The 22,248-nt window shown below is 48.5% G+C and overlaps 1 protein-coding gene across 1 annotated transcript in view; it reads right to left on the bottom strand.

Moving 5' to 3' along the window:
- robo2 (roundabout, axon guidance receptor, homolog 2 (Drosophila)) overlaps window positions 1–22,248 on the bottom strand; it is a 343,506-nt gene that overhangs the window by 30,003 nt on the left and 291,255 nt on the right. The window contains exons 12-22 of the mRNA XM_023838865.2: window positions 22,024–22,229; window positions 20,447–20,528; window positions 19,900–20,065; window positions 19,537–19,703; window positions 17,638–17,759; window positions 14,876–15,107; window positions 12,102–12,226; window positions 11,627–11,798; window positions 9,393–9,581; window positions 4,588–4,630; window positions 747–874 (exon numbers count right to left, since the gene is read on the bottom strand). Of these exons, the coding sequence (XP_023694633.1) occupies window positions 747–874; window positions 4,588–4,630; window positions 9,393–9,581; window positions 11,627–11,798; window positions 12,102–12,226; window positions 14,876–15,107; window positions 17,638–17,759; window positions 19,537–19,703; window positions 19,900–20,065; window positions 20,447–20,528; window positions 22,024–22,229 (1,632 nt within the window). The remainder of the gene's footprint in view (window positions 1–746; window positions 875–4,587; window positions 4,631–9,392; window positions 9,582–11,626; window positions 11,799–12,101; window positions 12,227–14,875; window positions 15,108–17,637; window positions 17,760–19,536; window positions 19,704–19,899; window positions 20,066–20,446; window positions 20,529–22,023; window positions 22,230–22,248) is intronic.

The following is a 22,248-nucleotide window of genomic DNA, read 5'->3' as shown; positions in this document are numbered from 1 at the left end:
TATGACAGTGTGGCTCTGCCAGATCGATTCCATGACAATGGTCCCCACATTATATAAAAAGAAAAGGTTTTTCTCACATTATGGGAACATTTGGTCCCCACAATGTAACATATACATATGAGCCACATGGGATTACACACACACACACCCACACACATGCTGACCTACCTATCTAAATGGGGAGTGTCCATTCATTTATATGGGAAAAACCCTAATCCCAATCACGACACCCTTAACCCCTACCCATCCCTAACCTTAAAAGTAACCAACCAAAATACAAGAATTTTGGCACTTTTACTTTTTTGATTGCATTCACAGATTTTTATAAAATTGAGGTTATCCAAATGGGGACCCGAAGAAGTAAGGAAGTTTCAGGTTTTAGCACACTTTGGGGACATTTTGGTCACCAAATGTGATCTATCCAAACTCACGCACACACACACAACAGGCTTTTTGGCTTTTTATTTTTGCCCATTATGGAATATGATTTTTTCCTTTATTGTTAGTCTATCAGAATGAATGATTATCAAAATATTCAATCTTTATTAAACGAAATATCAAAAAGCACAATTTGTATATAAACACGGTACAGAATAGCAAGAGTTTTGAGGCACTCTACTGTTTCTGCATTTGAGAGAAATCATTCTGAATGTGTTCACAGTGTTCAGGCTTTTAGGCTGTAAAGCGTAACATGTAACACGGGGGCTGCTGGCATATAACGGGATTACAGGAGCTCGCGATCTTACCTCCTCGGCCAAAGTTGCCCATGTCATTGGGGCCCCCGGAGCCATTGTTGACGGGCAGACTGGTAGCGGGCCAGGAATCTGCGAGCCAAGGATACGCCGGATCGCTGGCATTCAGGAGGCCCGGCCGGCTGTGGGAGAGAGCGGCGTGAGTCAGACATGGGCTTGCTGGTGCTGGGTGGGGGCGTGGCTTCTAAAGATATTCACTTTTTAAAAATACAGCGATTTCAAAGGATTCCAGGGATTGAGAATAAAAACCTCCCTGGAGTCTATAGGGAGGCTGAGTAAAGAAATTACATCAAACATACATGAGTGTTTGTGCACATGTGTATGTTTTATGCCTGGAGGAGAGACTCTGCCAGTAATGAGGCCCTTACAAATTTCATACCCTGACATGGGAAATGGGGCTTTTCCTCTAGGGGATTAAAATCCTTGAGGCTGGTGAACTCCTACTATTTCAAACAAACCCCCACCCCTACCAACTTTGTTCATCCCCCTCTCCGTTACTCTTTTATTGAGGCAAAAATTCTCATTCTCTCACCTATGTGGTCTCTTCATTGCTCTCTGCCATACCATTTCTTAATAAAATCTCCTCTCCACACTGCACAAATGGTGCAGTCCAATTCTATTTTTGACCCCACCCCAATAACTAGTCACAGTTCTCAGGTTGGGCAAAGGGTGAAACAGCTTGACAGGGTGAAGGTCTGTCCCACGTTACGCTGGGCCATAAAGAGAAGGTCAAGGCCTGAAAATGTAAAGCCTGTCATCAATAGAGCCATTACATCATTCCTTCATATGTAAACCTCGTTACTGGGGCAGAGCTCACAGCTGGGAGCTACCGCATTGGTGACTGAAGAGCCCTATGGAAGGATTTCTCTTGGCAGCAAAGCTGGAATCTGAAGTCCCAGATGCTGCGTGCTGGTGGGCAGCGGGATGGGGCTCAGAGTGCTGCCTAATTAAAAGGAGCCAATGGAACGCTTGTGCGCCAAAACGGACCCTGAGGGGAAGCCAGTCGCTCAGCAGCTCGACAGACACCCTCACTGCTGATTGGGTAATACATCTCAGTACCCTACCCCCCCTCCCCAATATTCTGCTGCTCCTTCACCCCCGTCTGTCACATCGTTACCCTCTCTCTCCTCTCCTCCCACATCCTGCCCTCCCTTTCATCCCCCCCCCCCCTTCCCCAGTACTCATCAGCCCTCCAAAGTCTGAGGGTTTGACAGAGATGAGGAGTGGGATACACGATCTGACAGGACCACCCCCCCCACCAAAAAACGGCGGGATGATGATGAGTGAGGCAGCATGACGGGGCTGCTGACAGCAGGAACGGGGGCCTCGTCCTTGTGTTTATCATTGGAGAGGAAATGAGAAGGAGACTAACTGCTGGTGGCTGTTTTTGTTAAATGGGCGTCACGGCTTGGGGAGCACAGGTGCGGAAGTGCGTTGCTCTGGGTTAGGGCCAGGCATGACCGTGTGTGCGTTAACGTCTACGCACCCCACCATTGTATTAAAGACGCACTGTGAGTCAATATTTGAAATACGGCCCATTATGAATCAAGCAAGAGAAACAAAAAACGAGACGACAAAGTGATATTACCAGGGAAACAAGTTCATAAATCAGACCTTTATGGTCCAACGCACTGGCTGTGGAATGGGACCCCCTCATTAAGAGTCGTTTAAGTAATGTCGCAACACGGATATTCATTTTCTAGCCTCCTGTCACTCCGGCTTCCGGAATCGAGTAACGCAGCGATTCACTGACTGAACGGCCTTGTCCACCATCTCTCATTAGGACCTAATCTGCTCCTGCTGAGGTATCGATTGCGGGAAAGATAGGAAGTTATTACTACCTCCTAATTACAATCTCCATATTGACAAAGGACAAGGGATGAGGACGCACTGCAAGTTATCGGCTTTTATCAATTTCAGCCGAGCAGCAAAAGTTGATGGATCCAAGCTTACCAATCTGCAGCCTCTTCATCTTCCATGAATCATTTATTCTGTGATCGATTAAGTGTAATTGTTCCGTCAGGGCAATTTGGCAACAGCCAATAAGAAGGCAGGAATAGACGTGGCTTCATTTGCTATTGTCTAATTAATGCAATAAACATCCCACATAACAAATGGACACATTCCCCTCTACTACTTGCTGGGACCGGGTATAAAAACCCGGAACATATGGCCTGGGTGACTCTGCAAAGGTGTGACTGTCTGCTGCTGGAGCTCCTTCACATCCCTTCTGGGGGGAGAGGGGTGGGGGCTGAAGATGCAGTCGCCCCCGGGGACTCCGTTGCCCCACAACCCCACCCGCTGTGGTGAGCGCCCTGCCCGTTTAGCTGGAAAATTGCAGGACTCGAGCGAAGCGGAAACAAGACAACAGAACGGCAATCGGTCTGGCTCATTTTTCCGCGCACTCACTGGAAACACAAAACCCCACTCTGGCACGACCAGAACACATACAAATTTATACGTGGGCACACAGGCGAGTGTATATATAACTACATTTACTACTATGCAATTTCCGGGAGGCGGCGAGTAAATATATATGTGTTTACTGAAGTGTGTCTCTCCGCAAGTGAGTGTGCATGAGCGCACATGTGTGTCCGTATGTGTGACTGAAAGGGTCCTAATTAATTTTGAGTCCCAGGGCAAGTGTGTGAGACCGGTGCTGGACCTGCCTATTCAGGTGTGATAAGGGAAAGAGGAGAAGAGACAGAGGAGCCGGGGTCCCAAGGGTCTCTGCTGAATACCCTTATCGAGTCTGTAACTGGTGTCATTCAAATCAGCTGGCACCCCAGACGGGGAGGAGAGGAAGGGGGCTTGCTGGGGCGGGGAGGGGTTTCCTGCGCACAGTTCCCCTGGGTAATTATTTTTACATCATTACACATGCTCTGATTCCAGCCGCCCGAGTGAGGTGACAGGGAAATTCATCACTCTGGGGGCCCCAGAATTCTTTGCAGCAGCGGCAGAAGATAAATGATAAAATAAAACCCCTCTTGGCTTAAATTGTTTCTGCTAATTCTTTCAGGGAGATTTATGACTTCATCTATTAATGCATGAATGTGTGCATGTTTTGGGTATATGCTTGTCGGCATGTTTATGTGCACGGTACAGTATACGTATAAATAAGCAACAAGATACATACTGCACAGATGGAGGCAGACACTGGAAGCTTCCTTGAAATAAGCAAATCACAATAGCTTTTGTCAGTAGAAGCCAATTTTTCCTCTAATAAGATCTTTTCGGATGTTAAAATCTGTAGTGATTCATTCAGGTATGTGAGTCGTCACACATGACTTCCAAAATGCCGCGGTATGCCTGAACGTACACCTGTGACTCTCATTGTTCACCGAGCAACACCATGAACCTCGTCCATCTCGGTGACGATCCTCACCCAGTCGAGTGCAGTTGTGTTGCACTACCATTCAGTGCTGCGTAAAGGTGAAGACATCTTCCACCTCTGGAACCAGCTTTTAAATTATAGCATGGAAAGCAGAGAGATAAATTTTCTCTCTCTTTCACCTAACATGCAATTTTTATGTAACAAATTATGGGTTAATAATAAGGAATTCCTCTTTATCTAAATACAGCGTGTGTGTACTGTACACCCTTGATGGGATGCCAATCCATTACAGGGTACACACACACACACACAGGGAGGAGGTGGGATTCAAACCCACAACCCTGAGGGGGGGAACAGCAGTGCTGTCCACTGAGAGGCCATGCCATGTATCTATAGCGTATTTACGTTATATGCTGCAGGTACGGAATGAGGGGGCTGCTGGGACACTCCCAATTCACCTGTGGTAGACATCCCCCCCCATGGCGGACCCTGTGCTCTCACCTTCCATTGCTCATCAAGCCGCCGTCCACACGCTGGAACGTCACTGGGGGCAGGGAGGGGTGGGCAGCAGGACCCAGAGAGCGGGGAGAGAGAGGGGAGATGGCAGGTAAGGACAGAGTCACCTCTGACTGCCCCCATTCATACGACCGATTACTGCAGGGGCCACTGCAAACATGGCGTCATGAGGACGTTAAAGGCTTTGTGCTAATGGAAGCAGCTATGTCACTCTTATGGGCTCTCACACAGCTGTCCCCAAGCGTATGGCCAGCACTATGGAGATATATGGATATGAACAGACAGCTGCCCCCTGGTCTCTGATGGGTTTAGCTTCTCTTCAGCTCCCTGCTGCATCTCCACCCGAAACAGAAATCAGAGCCAAATCGGGGGAAGTCCTTGGCAGGGTCCTGAAGTAGTAAGCAAACCCACACCCCGGGAAATGTGCCCCTCCCATGAGAAAATGCCAGAGCAACATTCCCGTTTGGGTCACAGATGGAGATTAAAGGAAGGATTCCACACATTTCCATTCCTCCTTCTGTTTAATCACACTGTTAATTTCTCAGGATACAGACTGCGGCTGTTACAGAGAAGAGAGAACAATGGTGTGGCAACAGAGAGAGGCTGAGTGCAGAGAGAGGAAAGAGATCTCAGTGGCAGTGTCACAGGATGGAGCTTTGGGGGTCGGGGGGAGGGTGGCAGCCCCAGTTTGGCACAGGTGTGTCGGGGGGGGGGTGCAGTAGCATCAAAGCTCTATCTTGGTTTTTTTTGTTTTCTATCAGCCAAACCCCAAGAGATACGTCAAACTAGCATTTTAGGAAATGGCTGGAAGATTGCCCCCCAGTATACCAGTGAGGAAGGGGGAGCACACCCCAGCAAGCCCGTCTCTGGCAGCCTGACGTGCTTAGGGGCTTATATACACCCCAGCGAGGCAGAAGCCCTCCACAGGACACAGGTGACATTTTCCCCAAACACGGGCCTCTCCCTTTATTCTTCAGCACCCCCCCCCACACACACACACACACACACACAGCCGTGGCGAGGCCGTGCTGCTGCTCCTGTGTGACATCACCCTCTGATGTTCGTATCTGCAGGCCGACACATTTCCCGCTTTAATGTCGGCAGGCAGGCGGGCACCCAGCGGCTCCGCTCTCCTTTCCGATAAACACTTTCTCCAATATGAGCACGGATTAATCCCCCTTAATAAGCATTAACAGGGGGGTGGGGGCTGTAATCATGGTATAAAAATTCCATCAAATCTTCCCAGCTGCCTGAATGCCAGTGCTGCCTGTGATTTACGCACCCCCACCTCCCAGAATGCCCAAACCCGTGCAACGAAAGCTTTAAGAGCCAACTGCACGGCATTTCCTGCACACCTCATCCGTCTCTCTGCCCTCCAATCCACCACACCCCCCCCCCCCCCAAAGCCCTACAGCCCAGATTAAATCCCAAACAAGACATATGCCACTAGGCCAGAGGACAGCTATATGAAATTCTCACCCACAACCTCATCTTCATGCCCAGGGTAGCACCTCATTTCGACCGTAAAAACACCAACACAGTCCTAGATGAGTGTGACAGGAAGGTTACACCCATAAGCCACCAGAGGCACCCATGTGCAAAAAGCGCCCACTTTTTCAGGCACACCTGTTGGTTAATGCCAATGCTGTCTCCCATAAGCAAACACCAGGCTACAGTTCAAGGCATTAAGCATGTAGAGTGCATCCAGAGGGTCGCCTATAGGAGTGAAGATCAGCGATATGATTTTGAAGATGGTATGAATGTTTGTGGTTCCAGCATCTCACAATCCAGGGTTTTTCACATAGTAGAGTGTCAAGAGTTCACAGAGAATGATGTGATAAAAAATATTTAGTCAGTGTCAGTCCTGAATGTGAAAACCTTGCTAATGAGAGTGATTGTACAGGAAGCTGACAAGTACGAAAACTTCCAGAACCATTCAGACTAATCTTTAGAGAAAAAGGGATCCTAGCCAGTATTACGTAGGTGTATTTAATTAAGTGATCACTTCTTCAATCAGGTCATAGTGATCCAGAGTCTAACATAGGGAGGGTAAGCCTAGGAACTCCATAGAGGACAGCCATCCATTGCCATAGACTCATAGGCACACATGCACCCTCAGAGACATGAAACACAAGGAACATTCAGTCTGTAATTTGTATGACGAGTCTATGTTTGGTGCGTGGGAGGACTAAAGGGCTCCTAAACGAATCCCCAGAAACACGGAGCGAACACGCAGACTCAACAGCCCCCCTGGGCTCCCACTCTGCCCATACATGTAAATAAACTGGCACAGGCACCAAGATGAAGTGTGTGGGAGAGGTTACGCACTGAGTGAAGCGGCCAATATGGAAGAGAATTGAAACAATCTGGTGAAATGTGTTTGCCATGTGATTAAACGCAATTTCACAGCCAGCATCTAATACCACAAGCGAGAGATCACGGGAGGGGACGGTGTGTTTGGACTGGCTGATCTAAAAAACTTTGTTTATAATCACAGATCTGAAAACATCTCCTTTAAACAACAGAGCAGATGAGAAATAAAAGCCTTCGGCAAGCGAAGAGGCCGCAAAGCGCAGGGTCAGGGAACAGGGCCCGCCAGCTTCCTTTCTGTTTGCCTCATGCAGACTGACGATAGAAGCAGTCAAAGGATCCTTATGAAACCTCTAAGCATCAATGTCACTAGAAAAAGCACCAAAGGTCACCCAGAGAAAAAAAATCACCCAATAAAGCCACAAAGAGAACAGATATAAAAGAGTAGCCATAAAAATTATAACCCCAGACGAAAAAACAGCACCAATGACCCCTGGATCATGAAAAAGCAACTGGATCACAAGACCTGGAGAATTAAAGCGGGCTTGGTGGGTACTGACAAAGAGAGTAACAGGAAGGAAAGCCATTTTTCACAAGGACAACAATAAGACTGGCGCCATTGACAAGGTGCCTGGGACGAGGACTGAGAGACCACCGAAGAAGGACAGAAGTGAAGCACACTAGCAGACTACAGAAGGTCTCAGTGGCAGAGGGGACAGAGACAGTGCATGTGCACGGTACAGGGGAACAGAGACATACAGGCACAGAACAGGACAACTAAGGGAGCCATGCTCCTTGCAGTCCTTTGATCTTTGGGTCATGATTACTGGATGTGAATTAAAGAAAACAGTGTACTGACTTTCTTCAAGGGTGTATATTTTTAAATAATACTATGGAAGGGTTCGGTTTTAAATTAAATGAATGGGATTTACAGGAATTTACAGCATCTACAGCAGTCTCTTCTCTCTGTCCCCAATGGCATCAATTAAAACATTATCAGATATGAAAAAAACGACATTACTGTGGGTAATGACATCTGTGAACAGGGTGTGTCACTGAGTGAGGAGACAGGACAAATGGACAGTACCTGCAGGGGTGAAGGTGAAGGACTGAACTGCAAAACAAGAAGACAGAAAGAGTTGAGTATTAAAAGCTTGAGAGAAGGTTTGATCGGGGCTGGATCTGAGCATGTGCACAGGCAGTGGCCGCGGCTCGAAGGGGAGCGAGGAGACGTAAAGCAGGAGCATGCAGGGGCACAGCCAGTGAGCGGGAAGGGCGAGCTTTTAGTGAGGGCAGATGGAGGGGCGGGGGCAGAGAGAGAGAGAGAGAGAGAGAGAGGCAGGTCTGCTTCACTGCAGAATCCAAAAGGTGCACCCTCCAATTGCAAATCCCAGGAGTGGATGGAAAATGGAGAACATTAAGCACAAAGCAGGAAAGCTGGAGGAGGAACACTGAGAGCATTTAGGGAGGGATTCCTGGTATAAAGCCTGGCACAGCGGGAGAGACGAGGGGCTCAAAAAGAGAGGAAAAACAGAAAGATTTGGGAGAAGATAAAGCCTGGAGAGATATATTGGATATTTTTAAATCAGTAGCAGATATCGACAAAAACCACAGTAGTGATAGATCAGAAATTAAGATCAAACGAAATTACAACATTATTATGGGCTCTGGTTCAGCTACATCTCCTCAGTGCAGAGCTGCTAAGACATTAACATTCGCCCATTAGCCTCTGCTGCACCCCCCCACACGCCAGCCAGCCCCCACTCTAAATGTCAGGGTTTGCTCCATTGAGTGGCGGGGGGGGGGGGGGGGATCTGGGAGGGCTATACACCAGCGAAGAAGGCGGCTGCCACTCCGCCATGTTCACTGTCCAGCAGGGATGCCGTCTGACTCCTCCTTACAGCATGCACTAACCATACACCTGGTCCTTCTCCAGATGATGGGCTGCCATGCTAGCGAATAACGGGATGTATTTGACAAGCCTGATAATGTATCATGGGGTAATGAAGAAACACCAAAATGAATCCTTCGTACACGGAGTTGTCATTCTTAAGATCAACAGAAAATGATAGAGGATGAGCATACAGTATATTTGCTGTGGATGAATCAGCAGCTTGCGTCACTCATTTCATGCGTTCATTCAGGCAGACCAGAGAGTGGATCTCCTTCTGCTGGGATCTGTTTACCTCGATCAGTGTCGGGTGTGTGTGAGCAGCGATGGCCTTTCAGCTGTGTGCTCCAGGTGTGAGCTGGCTCTATATGTAAGCCTAGGGCAATACTCAGTGCAGAATTGTGTAAGTAGCTTTCTATTCAGACTTTTTCAGAGGGTATTAAATAATAATAAAACTGCACTTGCCTAAATTAGGAAACATTTTGGAACATCCTGATTATCAGCTGGATCTACACGCGTGTGTTTCTGTAGGCAGGATACTGTAAGTCCGGCTGAGTGTTCCGGCTAGTCGGTGGAGCTGTGCTCTCACCTGCATAATTGCTCAGACCTTTCCTCTTCTTCCTCCTCCAGTAAAGCCAGATGCTGAATCCCATGAGGATGACCCAGCAGGCCCCGCCGATGCCGGCGATGAAGGCCGGCTGCTTCACCACGTCCGTGATCTGCTCGGTGATGCTGTTGTTCCGGTTCCCGCTCATGACCACGTCCCTGAAATCCTTGCCTGGGGGGTGACAAAGAGCCCATGGATGCATGCGGGATCAGAGCCAGCATCACGACATCGCATGACCCCAGATCCTTCTGCTCTGAAGTAAATAAGAGGGATTTATATATCTGTTTATTTGTGGCTTTTGCATTAACTTGGCAGCAACAAAGACAAATTCTTAGCCAATAAACACATTTCCTGGCAAGAAAACCTCCTTGACTTTTCCAGCTTGCGAGAAAAACGGAAATCTTGACATGAGGAGAATTAATCAATCCAATATATATTCTGTTTGTCAATCTCAGCATATATAGACAAGGCTGACAGAGAGATCGAGACGCGGTTTGACTTTGTGATTTACCTATCGTGCTGTGAAATTAGATTTATAGCCTACCGTCTATGAGTGAAGGCTAAATTTTGTAATTAAGCCTCAAGTGAGCTGGGCTGTTTTTTCTTCTGTGTACCGATTTATTTCTGGCCCAGGGAGAAAAAAGAAAGAAAAAAAAAAACTATATCTAGAGACTCTGTTATTGATCTGCGGCGTAGAACTAGCTTGTACTGTTTCATGAAATGTAATAAGACTTGGTTGTCCGGGTCACACGCACAATAACACAGTGTGATTTGTTAGCGTGTGCGGGAAGGATATTGAAGTGGATTATAGACATGTCATTGGGGAAATAAAGGAATGTTTGGGCCAGGCTACCGGATGGAGGTCAAACCTGGCGGGATCAGCTGTTAGCCACAGAACCAAAAAGCATTAGGGCAAGCGAACGCAGAGATGCACACGGGCCACATTCACTCGGACGTAAGGGGAGCCTACATATAATCCCATATGCAAGTCTGTATGTAATCCTTTTTATATTATCCTGGAAACAGGCCCACACAGAAGAAGATTTTAACAAATTTCATAATGCAGCAAAAATAATATGTAATTTCTCCCAAATTCACAGCAGCTAAAGTAAACCCTGACACGTTTAATCGTGCGTATTGCTGTCACCGAACAGTGGTGATGCACCATTTTCACGTTTGCTGAATATCCGTCTGTGTCCAGAGGGCAACGCAACACAGACAATCATAATATTTTTGCCCCTGAGGGTTTAAAAGCTCATTTTAAAAATACTGCTATAATGTCTGCAGTATCCTACAGCCCAATAGTATGCTATACTAATAAGCAAAATGACCAACAACACATTAAATACACAGTTTATTTCTGCCCAGCACAGTGTAACAGCTGGTTAATTACATGTCTATACATACAAGCGTAATAAGTGGCACTTATCTGTAAAAGTTCATTCATCTTCACGCAGGCTAGTGTACGTGCTGACGGGGACGAGCTGAATAGCTGCAGAGCCAGTGGGCTCCTCGCGCTCGCTGCTTTAAATGTAACGCCTAATCGCTGCTTTAAATGTAACGCCTAATCGCTGCTTTAAATGTAACGCCTAATCGCTGCTTTGAATGTAACGCCTAATCGCTGCTTTGAATGTAACGCCTAATCGCTGCTTTAAATGTAACGCCTAATCGCTGCTTTAAATGTAACGCCTAATCGCTGCTTTAAATGTAACGCCTAATCGCTGCTTTGAATGTAACGCCTAATCGCTGCTTTGAATGTAACGCCTAATCGCTGCTTTAAATGTAACGCCTAATCGCTGCTTTAAATGTAACGCCTAATCGCTGCTTTAAATGTAACGCCTAATCGCTGCTTTAAATGTAAGGCCTGAAGGCGAAGCTATAATGCCCAAACACTGGCACTTTCTCTCTTTTGCTTCCTTCCTATCAAATATCCTAGTATTGTAATTAATTCTTTGCAGCTAGTATGATAAGTTTTCTGTTAATTCGACTACACTGATTCTTATCTTTTTGACAGTTTGGCTGGAAATGTTATTATCCTTATCGTGAGAATCAAATTAAATCTACATTTAAATGCACTACCAATCCATTTTTATTGTTATTTTCCAATTTTAGAGTTGCCACTCTGCCAAATTACTAATGAAGTATTTCAATAATAACAATAAACAATTAAGGTTAGCGCCGCCCTGCTGGCCAGACCCCCCCACTCATATTCTCACCTATGATGATTGGCTGGGGCTCGCTCTTGACCCCAACCCCAGCACTGGTGCTGGCTGCCACCTCCACCCGGTACAACACCCCAGCCTGCAGCCCCGCCACCACCACAGAGCGGATGGCGGCGTCCACGGTCTTGTTCACGTGGAAACGGGTCTCATTACCCAGGCACCAAATCTAAGAGCGTGGAGGGTGGAAGAGACACAGAGAGAGAGAGAGATGATCCATAAGGTTTTATAGATCCGCCCCATGAAGGCTGCTTATATCTTGAAAACATAAGAAATATTGTAAACAGGAGGAGACCATTCATCAGAATATACATGTTGGCAGAATTTGTGCTTTTTAGAAGGACTGCAGATGATGGAGAGCCACGCCTGTGCACTTGCTCTGATATATACTGCTTTCCGACTAATTAGTGGCCTTCTGTTCCCAAATCGCTGGGGAATGCAGACGTCAGGGATGACGGCGCATGCTGCCTACCTTGTACTCTTGGATGATGCCGTTCTGGTGGTCTACGGGCGGGGGATCCCAGGAGATGCTAATAGAAGTGCTGTTCTGGTTCCCCACGGTCAGGACGGTCACCTGCTGGGGAGGGGCGCTGGGAGCTGGGCCGGGGAACAGCAGCTGACATATCACCCGGTGAAATTGGCCAAACGTGCTTCCCGAGTGTGCTGTCGGCCTCATTAAAAAACTCTCGCATGCAAAATAAAGCACTATTTTTACTCGATGAGGGATGGGCTCTGCTTGGGAGAAGCACAGACACAGACACTGCAGGCAGGGCTGTTCATCCTTAAAAGCAGGCACAGAGAGAGGGAAAAGGGCAGGCCGACATGGACGTAAAGGCGCTTGTTCCTACATAATCTAGATCGCTCAGTTAGACGGTGCGATAAGGAGGGGCTGGGTGCTGAGAGCTGGGCACAGACTTTGACGCGACGATGATCCAGCGTCTCTGGGTCACTTTAGGCCAGGTTACAGAGTCAGGAATGATGAACGATAGTCACATCGCCGTGGCGAGCCTCCTGACAGGATGCCCACAGGTAGGTGGGCAGGCGGGCAGAAACACTCGCCCACTGGACCATGAACTTGCGGGCACGGGGCCGCCTCAGAAATGAAATGTTTAAAAACATTTTCTCATTTCCACAGCCCTGAGCCAGGGAGCCATGCTACGGCAGAGTGCTGACAGGTCAATTACTCCAAGCCCCCGTCCCAATCTGCCCCCCCAACCTCTCCAAAAAAAAGAAGATGTGAGCACAGCTCGGAATCTCCTCATCTCTCACCTCATGCAGCCCCCCCCCCCACCCCACCCCGAGAAAGGCCTTGCCAGCAGAAGATGAATGACCTCCATGCTGTAATAAATGTTTGCATTCTTTAAAAAAAAGCGGCAGGGGGCTTCGCTCCTGGCTGTGCTCACTGGCAGAGAATAGACATGGGTACAGCAGGTGGGCCTCCCCTTCCTAGAGGGGGAGCGACCCAGCCACCGCAAACACACACAAATATCAGGAGGGGGGCGACCAGCAGACCCGCTAGCCTTGCGATGTATGGCTGGGGGCCGTTATGGATTTTTACTGCAACTGTACATATGATAAAAGACAGTGAGACGGGAGGGACGTGCACAACTGCCGATTCATCACAGGTTAAGCACATCTGACGTCCCTGTATGAAGTCTCCAGAAAATCAGGTTTATACAATAAAAGAAATGCACTACAGAAAGGGCGTTGCTGTTGCTCCACACGGTGCCCATATGCCCATTATTTGCATGGCTGACACTGTTCATTTAAAGCGACCTGCACTTTCTAGCCATGGACAATGGCAACCTTCACGTGAGCAAGCTAGAATCATCAGGAGTTATGGTGCAGTGACAGTGAGCTCTTTCCCCCTGCTGGCCAGTAAGAGCACTGCGAGGTGACAGAGATGCCTTAACATTCGTGCTCAGATATACAAGTACTGCCATTACCCTCCCAGGGGGGCACACAGGAATCTTAATCACTTTGATTTCAATCGCTCTCCCTCTTAGTCAGCAGGTGCCAAAACACCCCCTCCCATAGAATCTTCTGATCCGTCTGCAGGGAGGGGCTCATCCCAAAACTGCCGGACTGAGCTGTGTACCCCCCACCCCCCCCACACACACACACACAACACTGGCTGCTCTATGAGGTCGGGGCTAAATGCGTCTTTGTGGCAGCACACAGCAAAGCGGCATTATTAAAATCCTGACACGATGTTCATGCTGTAATTGGTTTTGTTTCTGCCACCTTATCTCCTTCGCCGCATAAAAATACGGTGATTTGCACGCATTCATTGGCTGTGTATCTCAGGCGCGCTTTTGCATTTGCATTGTCCTGCGCGCCGGAGCGCGATTTCCGCTGGAGGAGGCAGCTAGCGGGATAGCGGCCGGCAGGCAAAGCGGCGGCAGCTCATTTGTTCGTTTCCTTTATCTTTTAAGAAAGGAGCTTTCTTCTGTGTTTCGAGGTTTGTCTGACTCTGGGGGGGAGGGGGTCCCTGGTTTTGGCACAGCGCGAACAGGGACAGCATCCAGATACGAGCAGCCTGCAGGTCACCCGGGCTGACAAAGAGTGGGGGGGTCTGCCAGAGGCGCATGCTGAGGCGGGGACACTCGCAGAAGATGCAGCTGAAAAAGGGCGTCTGTCACCCTGCTCTACAGCCAGAATGAGGACGCCTGAAAAAGCGAGTGTGTGTCCAGGTGCGTCTCCTCACATGTGAGAGATTATGTCCATCCATCCATCCACCTTCCTGCCCTCATTCCTAGTCTGTGTGCAATGGCTGTTATTAACCATCACTGTCTTTGGACAAACTGGTAGCATTTATTGACTGGTCCCACAGCCAATCAGAATTTTGCAGGGGACTAACGAGGCGGGCATGAATGAATTAGCACAACCTCTAAGTTAGAGGACTCAAATAGAGCAAAGATGGGAATATCTAGACTATTTAGACAGCAATGTAATAGATCACATTCCTTATAAACTTTATTCAACGATTGCATTGCATTACGTCAAGCCAGGCTGAACTCGAAACAAAGTAACATTTCATGAACTGACATAAGAAGTGGGTAGTTAGAGTTTTCACAGAAACACTGTTTGCTGCTGCTCAGGTGACGATCCTTAGAATGATGAGTCGTGCTTAAGATGGAAAACAGCAAGACAACAGCAGCAGAGGACAGATCACCTGTGTGTCAGGGTCTGTAAGATGCAATGCCTGTCCCCTCTGAGATGTGTGGGTCCCGGGTATACCCTTACCTTCCTCGGAGGTGCGGGCGCTCCTAGACTCGCTGTCCGTGCCCTGGAACTCGTTGAAAAAGGGCCGCACCTTGATCTCGTACATGATGCCCTTCTTGAGGGATGAGAGCAGCACACCGCGCTCCGATGGCACCTTCACGTCCTGACTCTGCCAGATGCCAGGCACAGATACACCAGACATCTGCCGGTAGAGCACCCTGTAGCCCTGGATAAACTGGGACTGGCGGTCCACCTGCCGGGGGGGGGGGGGGCAAATATGAGATTAGCTCAGGCTCGATGGGATGGCTGGTGGGAGATGGTTAAAGCAGATCAGGAAAAGCAAGGAGAAAAAGCTCTTCTGGGAAGATCACCAGGAGAGAGACCTACAGACTGAGCCAAAGCAGAGCATCAGGAGAAAAGGCTGAGCAATAAGATAGAATAAGACTATTAAAGGGAGCGAATGAAGCTAAGAAGCAAACAAGTATGACATCATCGAAAGGCGAAGAATGCGAGATTCCCAGGAAGCAGCGTCCCCAGGAAGAGGGCAATTGGCTTGCAAAGAAAATATTTCATTTTTGTTTCCTCTGCCTCAACATAAGCAGCAGCCATTCCCCCAAACCCCCCCCCCCCCCCAGCACACGAACAGCCCTGGCTATCAGGTGGGGCACCATGAGACTGTCCCTCACCGGATCCCGCGCCCCCATCCCATAAAAGCTGGCAAACATGACCATTAAGCACATGGAAACTCATGCACTGTTAAAGACACCCTCGGCAGTGATCTGAGCCGCCCCCAACCGGCCCTGCTCCCCCACGGGTGCGAGAAGGGCCCGGAAATGCAAAACAGTCTGGCACACGCTGCCCAGCCCGTGGGCCGGTGAGACCCCCCCCTTCCACTCACGCGGCTGGGTCGCCTTCCAGAGGAAAACTCTAATTTATTCATGGAGGGGAGGGAATAACTCACAATAATGGCTTGTTAACAGTGGGAAAAGGATGTGGGGCTTTTAGGGAGGATATTAAACAGCTGTTTGTGTCGGGGGCGTCAGAGTAAATCAACAGAATGGTTTCTCAGGTTCGTGTTTAATTTTCCTTTATCGAATGATTCTGGAGCAGAAATGCTTTGGGGACATTTTGCCTACTGAAATATCCGTGATGGAAAATGCCCCCTCAGGTAAATCATAAACGAGGAAAAAGGCTGACGACTGTGTATTTCACTGCACAGTCGTCCAAGAATTACAGCAGTGCTGCTTCCCAGCAAACAGCTGAAGTCCTCCATTCCTCAGTTAACAGCAGAACCATTATTACAAAGGCATTCTTTTGGATTTAGGCATGTTGCTTAAAACACTGTTACAGCACCATTCTGGTAACAAAGGCCACTCGAGATAAAAACAGTTAAATGGAGAAGAGGAGGTTAGACAGCTTCCCGAATCAGGCTTCATCGGGCATTTTAAGGATGCCAAGTGTTTGACAGGCACCAAAGATATTTTCCAGTCCCCACAAGGGAAAACCTAAATTTAAAAAAATCTGTGAATGCAATAAAAAAACTAAAAATACCAAAAGTCTCAGATTTTGTTTGGTTACTTATGGATAAGGTTATGACTGGGTAGGGGTTAAGGTTGTCATTGTTGGGATTAGAGTTTTCCCCATAGAAAGGAATGGGTGGTCCTCACATGACATGTGTATGTCTGTGTGTGTGGATTATGTTTATATTACATTGTGGGCACCAAATGTCCCCCACAATGTGATAAAGACCTGTTATTTTTATGTTGTTATCAAACCATTTTTCAGGTCCCCACAAAGATCTGTGAATGCGATCAAAAAAGTAAAAATGCCAAAAATCTTGTATTTTGTTCAGTTACTTATAGTTAAGGTTATGGCAGGGTAGGGGTTAAGGTCGTCATGTTGGGATATAATTCTAATCCTGTGTGTGTCTGTTTGATGTGTGTGTGTGTGTGTGTGTGTGCACATGCCAGGTCAGCATGGCAACACAAACACTGTGCCAAAAATACCCATCAGGCTTGGGCCAAGTTGGAAGCTGACTGAGGCGCACGTACGCGGTGGGCCGAAAATGTATGATTAATTTCAATCTGTCTCCGTGCAAAACATTTGTCTTAATTTCGGCTACAACAACCGAAAATAAAAGATTAATAGACGTCCAGATGGCTCTGCATTCCCGTTCAGCGCACGCCGCAGCTGGTGGCAGAGACAGAAAGTGTATTTGTGTGTGTGTGTGTGTGTGTGTGTGTATGCTGTTTGATGTGCCTTTATTGAGTCACCGGTTAATACTTATCAAAGCAGTAAAGTCTTAATGTTCTGCTGTCTGTCATTTGTTCTTCCACAAAAAGGACAAGCAAAAAGCCTAACGATCAGCTGTCTGCCTTCAAAGCAGAACCTCCCTCCCTTCCTGCTCCAGCTCGTCAGTTAAGCTCCTTGATTCAATCACACAGGAAACACGCGCCTTTCTTATGCTGACACATGTTTTAGCCTGTTGTCTTTGCTAATTTTGTCAGCATCTATGCCACATTCACACAGACCATTCATTGCTCCACCACCCAACCAGGACAGGATCCGGGGCATTATTATCATATATAGTTGTAAGTCTACGTTCCGAAATAAACCCAAATTCTAGCACCCAGCTCCTATGATCAATTAGTGGAATGTTTTTCCACTAAATGAAGATGGAAACACCCACCATCTGCAACATTGTTAGAGGCTAAGAAAAGTGTCAGAATTAGCAGAAATCCCACTCAGGCAGCAGCCAATCACAGCAGCAGCTGATTACTCACCATCCATGTGACCTGGATGGTTGTGGGGCTGAGCACCATGGGGTTGTGCAGTCGTACGATGACTTCGCCCAGCTCCTTCTGCACGTGCCTGTGGTCCACACCTTGTGCCGGAGGGCTGATATCTGATGGGCGGGGGGGAAGGGTATTTGAGTGCCATTTTCCCATTCCATCATGCAACATGTTTCACTACATTAATTCATGAGCGAAACCCCTCTACAATGATCACTGATGGGGTAGACAAGTTCATGAACTCCGTGGGCCCTATTCGAAAGTCGTCAAGGTACACATACACCCATATATCAAAATAATGTAATCATTCCTGCATTCAGCGTGGAAGCAGGCAGGGCCTATTTCATCTCAATAAAAGCGACGTTATCTGATGTAGAAGAAGTAATCAGCGAAAACCATGAAGGGCTGTAAGGAGGGTTCTCAGCGTCTCCGGGTTGACGTCAACGGAATGAGCACATCAGTTACTCGCTCCCCAAATGCTTAGCCTGAGGAACTGTCTGAGGTTTGGGAGGGGGGGCGGGGGGGTAAATGCGTGAATTTATTTGATATCCCATTTCCTCTCTCTCACACACATCTGTTTTTCAAATAAGGTCATATACACAGAGCTGCTGCTTTACATCCAAGTTAAAACAAAACGCAGTCCAACAGACCCTGAAACAATTTAAACTAGAAAACGAAGCACATTATATGAGTTAATGCATTTTCAAATGAATAAAAACGCTATAAAAGAGCTAGCTACGGGTCTTAGCCTGCTAATGCAGCACGACAGTAAGAATGCATCCATCTTGTCGGAGTGCCACAGTCAATAATCATTTCTGTGCATCAACACAAGGTGTGTGCAAATGAAGAGGGATACTCAGTGATTTGAAGTGACTGGTACCCACTCTGGCCGCTTTCACCTCGCATTTCTGCGGGACTTAACCACAGGCTTGAGGGAGAAGCACGGAGCTTATCAAATAAAGAGACTGAGGTCTGTATGTTACCTTAATCTAATCTACCTCTGTTTGGAGTCCGCCATTTCTTTCTCGTCCTTGTCATTAACGGAGCAGGGACGACTCTAATTCAGTTATGGCCACAATGCAGTCATGCGTCTTTTACATAATTCCCTAACGGTTCTCTTAATGACCCGGCAGACCAAATAAGGTCTGGAGGTCTGTCTCTACTGACCGTCTCTCCATGCATCGTCTCAATGGGCCAACTTCACCGGAAGGGGGGGGGGGGGTGACCCTGAGAAGGCCCGGGCGTAGTGGCGGGACCCGAACCGGGCATGTGCCAAGGGGCACTGAGTCACATCTGGCAGGGATGTGAGACTGTGCGGCCCAGGAGGATCTCGCCTCCTGTCCCAGCTCATGTGTTCTGCTCTGTGCTGATGCGTGGGATTAAGCACCGGAATGAAAGAGACGATTGCAGGGAGACGCGCTGAGCAGAGCGAGGAATTAGCCTGAAGGCAATCGTGTTTCCATGCTCGAGCATATTACCCCTCTCCCGTTTTACTGAGATTAATTATGCAAATCAGGCGTGCCATATTCTCACATTCGAGATGGGAACTTTCAATAAGATAGCAGGTGGTGGGAAATGAGGGAGATATTATGACTGAAAACACCTCACAGATTTGTCAGACTAACTGTATCTGCCCCACGCAGAGATGATGAGTGTCTTATATGTTCTTCTCCTATCCTTCAAATCATTATCATTCGAGATCATTATGAATCCTTATATTTACTTATTAAGCCATGTTTATTATTCTGAGAAACAAAATTCATGTCATTCATCTCATTGTATTTCATTGGCTCTGTGGCAGTTGCTTTGTTAGATGATAGATGTATAACTCTCAGAAACATCAGCTCTCTGCCCTGATACGCACTACGCCTCCTGCTGGCAGCCCTTTACCTTGCGTGCGGACGGGCTCTGATATGGGGCTGGGGTCGCTCAGACCCTGACTGTTGACGGCCCGCACCATGAACAGATAGATGGTGTTGGGTCGGAGACCTTTGACCGTGTACTGCGTGCTCTTCACATGGTCGGCCACCGTCTGCCAGCTGTTGCTGACCGATTGACTGAGGAAGAAGGAGAGGAGAATAATTCACAGAAAGAAGCATGATAGCCCTCTCCGGGCGTAAAGCTGATTTTCTATTATATGCTGTCCTGCTCATGCCGGCTATAATGAGTCTAAGACGATCCCATATGGAACTCGCCGCATTTTTGCGGCGGTTTAATGCAGTTTGAGAGAATCGCTTGGGCTGCCGCACGGACCTGAAAGCCTCGATGACGAAGGAGGAGATGGCCGATGCCCCCCCAGCGCCTGGCTGCCAGGACAGCGAGACGCTGTTTTTGGTGACGTCGGTGACCTGCGGCTTGGACGGCGGGCCGGGCAGCTCGTTCTCGTCACGGCTCTTGGCGACGGTGAGCCCCCCCGACTCTGCCGGGAGGGGAGCGCGGTTCAGAGGACAGGAGGAAGAGTGGGGGCCGGCAGGAGGAGGAGGAGGAGGTGGCAGAAAGGAGGACTGAGAGCATCTTGTTTGGCTCTGGCTGCGTGCACGGCTGCTTGGCATAGCCAGCGGGCCCTAAGCTTCAGGCTGCATCCACAGGGTGCTAATGCCATGGCTTCATTCATTAATTAGCCGCCATTTTCTAGTCAATTACACATTTTTATCTCACTGTGTGAAGGGTAACTGACAATATAAATTACTACTATTATTATTATTATTATTATTATTATTATTATTATTATTATCTCATTGGATTGTGGGGGATGGGAGGGAGTGACACGGCCGGGCACCGCAGTGGGAGGGGCTGTTACCTCTGACTTCCAGGAAGGCGCTCCAGGACGTCTCCCCACTGGAGCTGGCAGCCACACAGGTGTAGATCCCAGAGTCAGACATCTGCATGGAAGATGCCAGCCCGTCAATCACAGTGACTAATGAGCAGGAGGAACAAAGCCGGCCACACGTCACGCATCCATGGAACTCCTGAGAGCCTGGCGGGAATGCTGGGAAAGCGCAGCCAGAGGGGGGCGCCCACTCCGAGCAGCTGCCCCACATTCCTGTTCCTGTCAAATGCTTAAGCTATGAGTCTGTGATTTACTGGAATCTACAGCAGGTGATCAAAGAGAAACGGACCATCCAGGAGAGAGAGGCGGGGGACTGTGTGTGTGTGTCTGTGTCTGTGTGTGTGTGTGTGTGTGCGTGTGTGTTTGTGTGTGTTAGGACTATTCTGCTGTATATATGAAGGCCTGAAGGACAGTGAGCTGTAAATGGAAAGGTACAAGTGTTCTGATTATATTCCTTGTTATTATTGTTTCAACAAAATTAATCTTTGCATGATTTACTTGAATCCAACATTATGAATAACTCAGTGTATTAATATTTGTAATTTTTGTTAATTTATTTAGTAAGAATTTGTTTCTTTAAGAAAGAGGGAATGAAGCAGAAAGTGAGTACGGGAAAGAACAGTTTGAGAGTGAAGGAGAGGCAGAGATAGGATGAGCAGGCAGATACAGGGAGGGGCCGCATTAGTGAGTGTGTGTGTTGGGGGGGGGGGGGGCAGTCAGAGCAGCGTGTCGCTGAGTGTCCCAGGAAGTGCTGATGCTAATTTAGCCCTAAATTCAATTTGCTTGTCACCCCACCCCCAGACGCAGCCGGTCCTCCTGCCCGCCTGGCCAGCCACAACAATGGCGGCAAATTCATTTAGGGTCGGCTGCTGAAACCTTATGGCCTGTTGACAGCTGCCCCCCCCCCCGATTCGGTTTCTGTTGTTTGTCACCCCGCCCGACCGTCCTGCCATTTATTAAATAAAATGTCGGCAGCTTTGTCAAGTGTAATGGAAATTCTGGGAAAGCAGAGATTTAAAATTCACTCCTTGGTCTGGATTTTTGGGGGGTGGGGGGGGTGTTTAACCCTGCCACGCCCCATGTCTCCACTCGGCAGCTGGAGCCCATCCCGGCCGGCGCGGCTGAGGCATGCAGGAGTTGGGGCCTCGCTAACTGATACCATCAAACCATTTACCCAAATCAATATTTCCTATTCATCTCCTAAAAGCAATATGATTCCCCATGTCCGCCTAAGTTACGCCTAGCCGATGTCCGATTGGAATCTCTCAAGCCGTCCCGCACCACTCCCCAAATAATACCACGCAGGGATCACAAGCAGGAAGGTGACACTGGGGGGGTGAGATGGAGGGGGCCGCCAGCAAGACGCACGGGGAAGTGCCCAGCGCTGTCTGGAGGCAGGATCTATTTCACAGCGAATGTGGTTTGGGGTGTGAAAAAAAAACGATTATTTAAACCGCCGCCAGCAGGGGGAGCGCGGAGGCGTGCCAGCAGAGCGGGCCTGGGCTGAAGCTGCTTCTCCCCTCCCCCCTGTGCCCCCCGAGTCTCACCCGTAGCCCCCGGATCTGCAGGCTGCCCATCTCCTGCAGGGACATGCGTGGCTCCTTCCCCAGCAGGCTCAGGCCGTCCTTCAGCCAGCTGATGGTGGGGATCGGGTCCCCGGCCGCCTGGCACTTCAGTAGAGCCACGCCATCCACGCCCAGCGTCTGATTGGCCGGGCCCTGCCGGATGATGGGGGGCGGCCTGTCAGTCAGCACTGGGGGGAGACAACAAAC

Source organism: Paramormyrops kingsleyae, chromosome 17 (genome assembly GCF_048594095.1).
Source record: "Paramormyrops kingsleyae isolate MSU_618 chromosome 17, PKINGS_0.4, whole genome shotgun sequence".
Lineage (NCBI taxonomy): Eukaryota > Metazoa > Chordata > Actinopteri > Osteoglossiformes > Mormyridae > Paramormyrops > Paramormyrops kingsleyae.
This window is presented reverse-complemented; position numbering and strand designations above follow the sequence as displayed.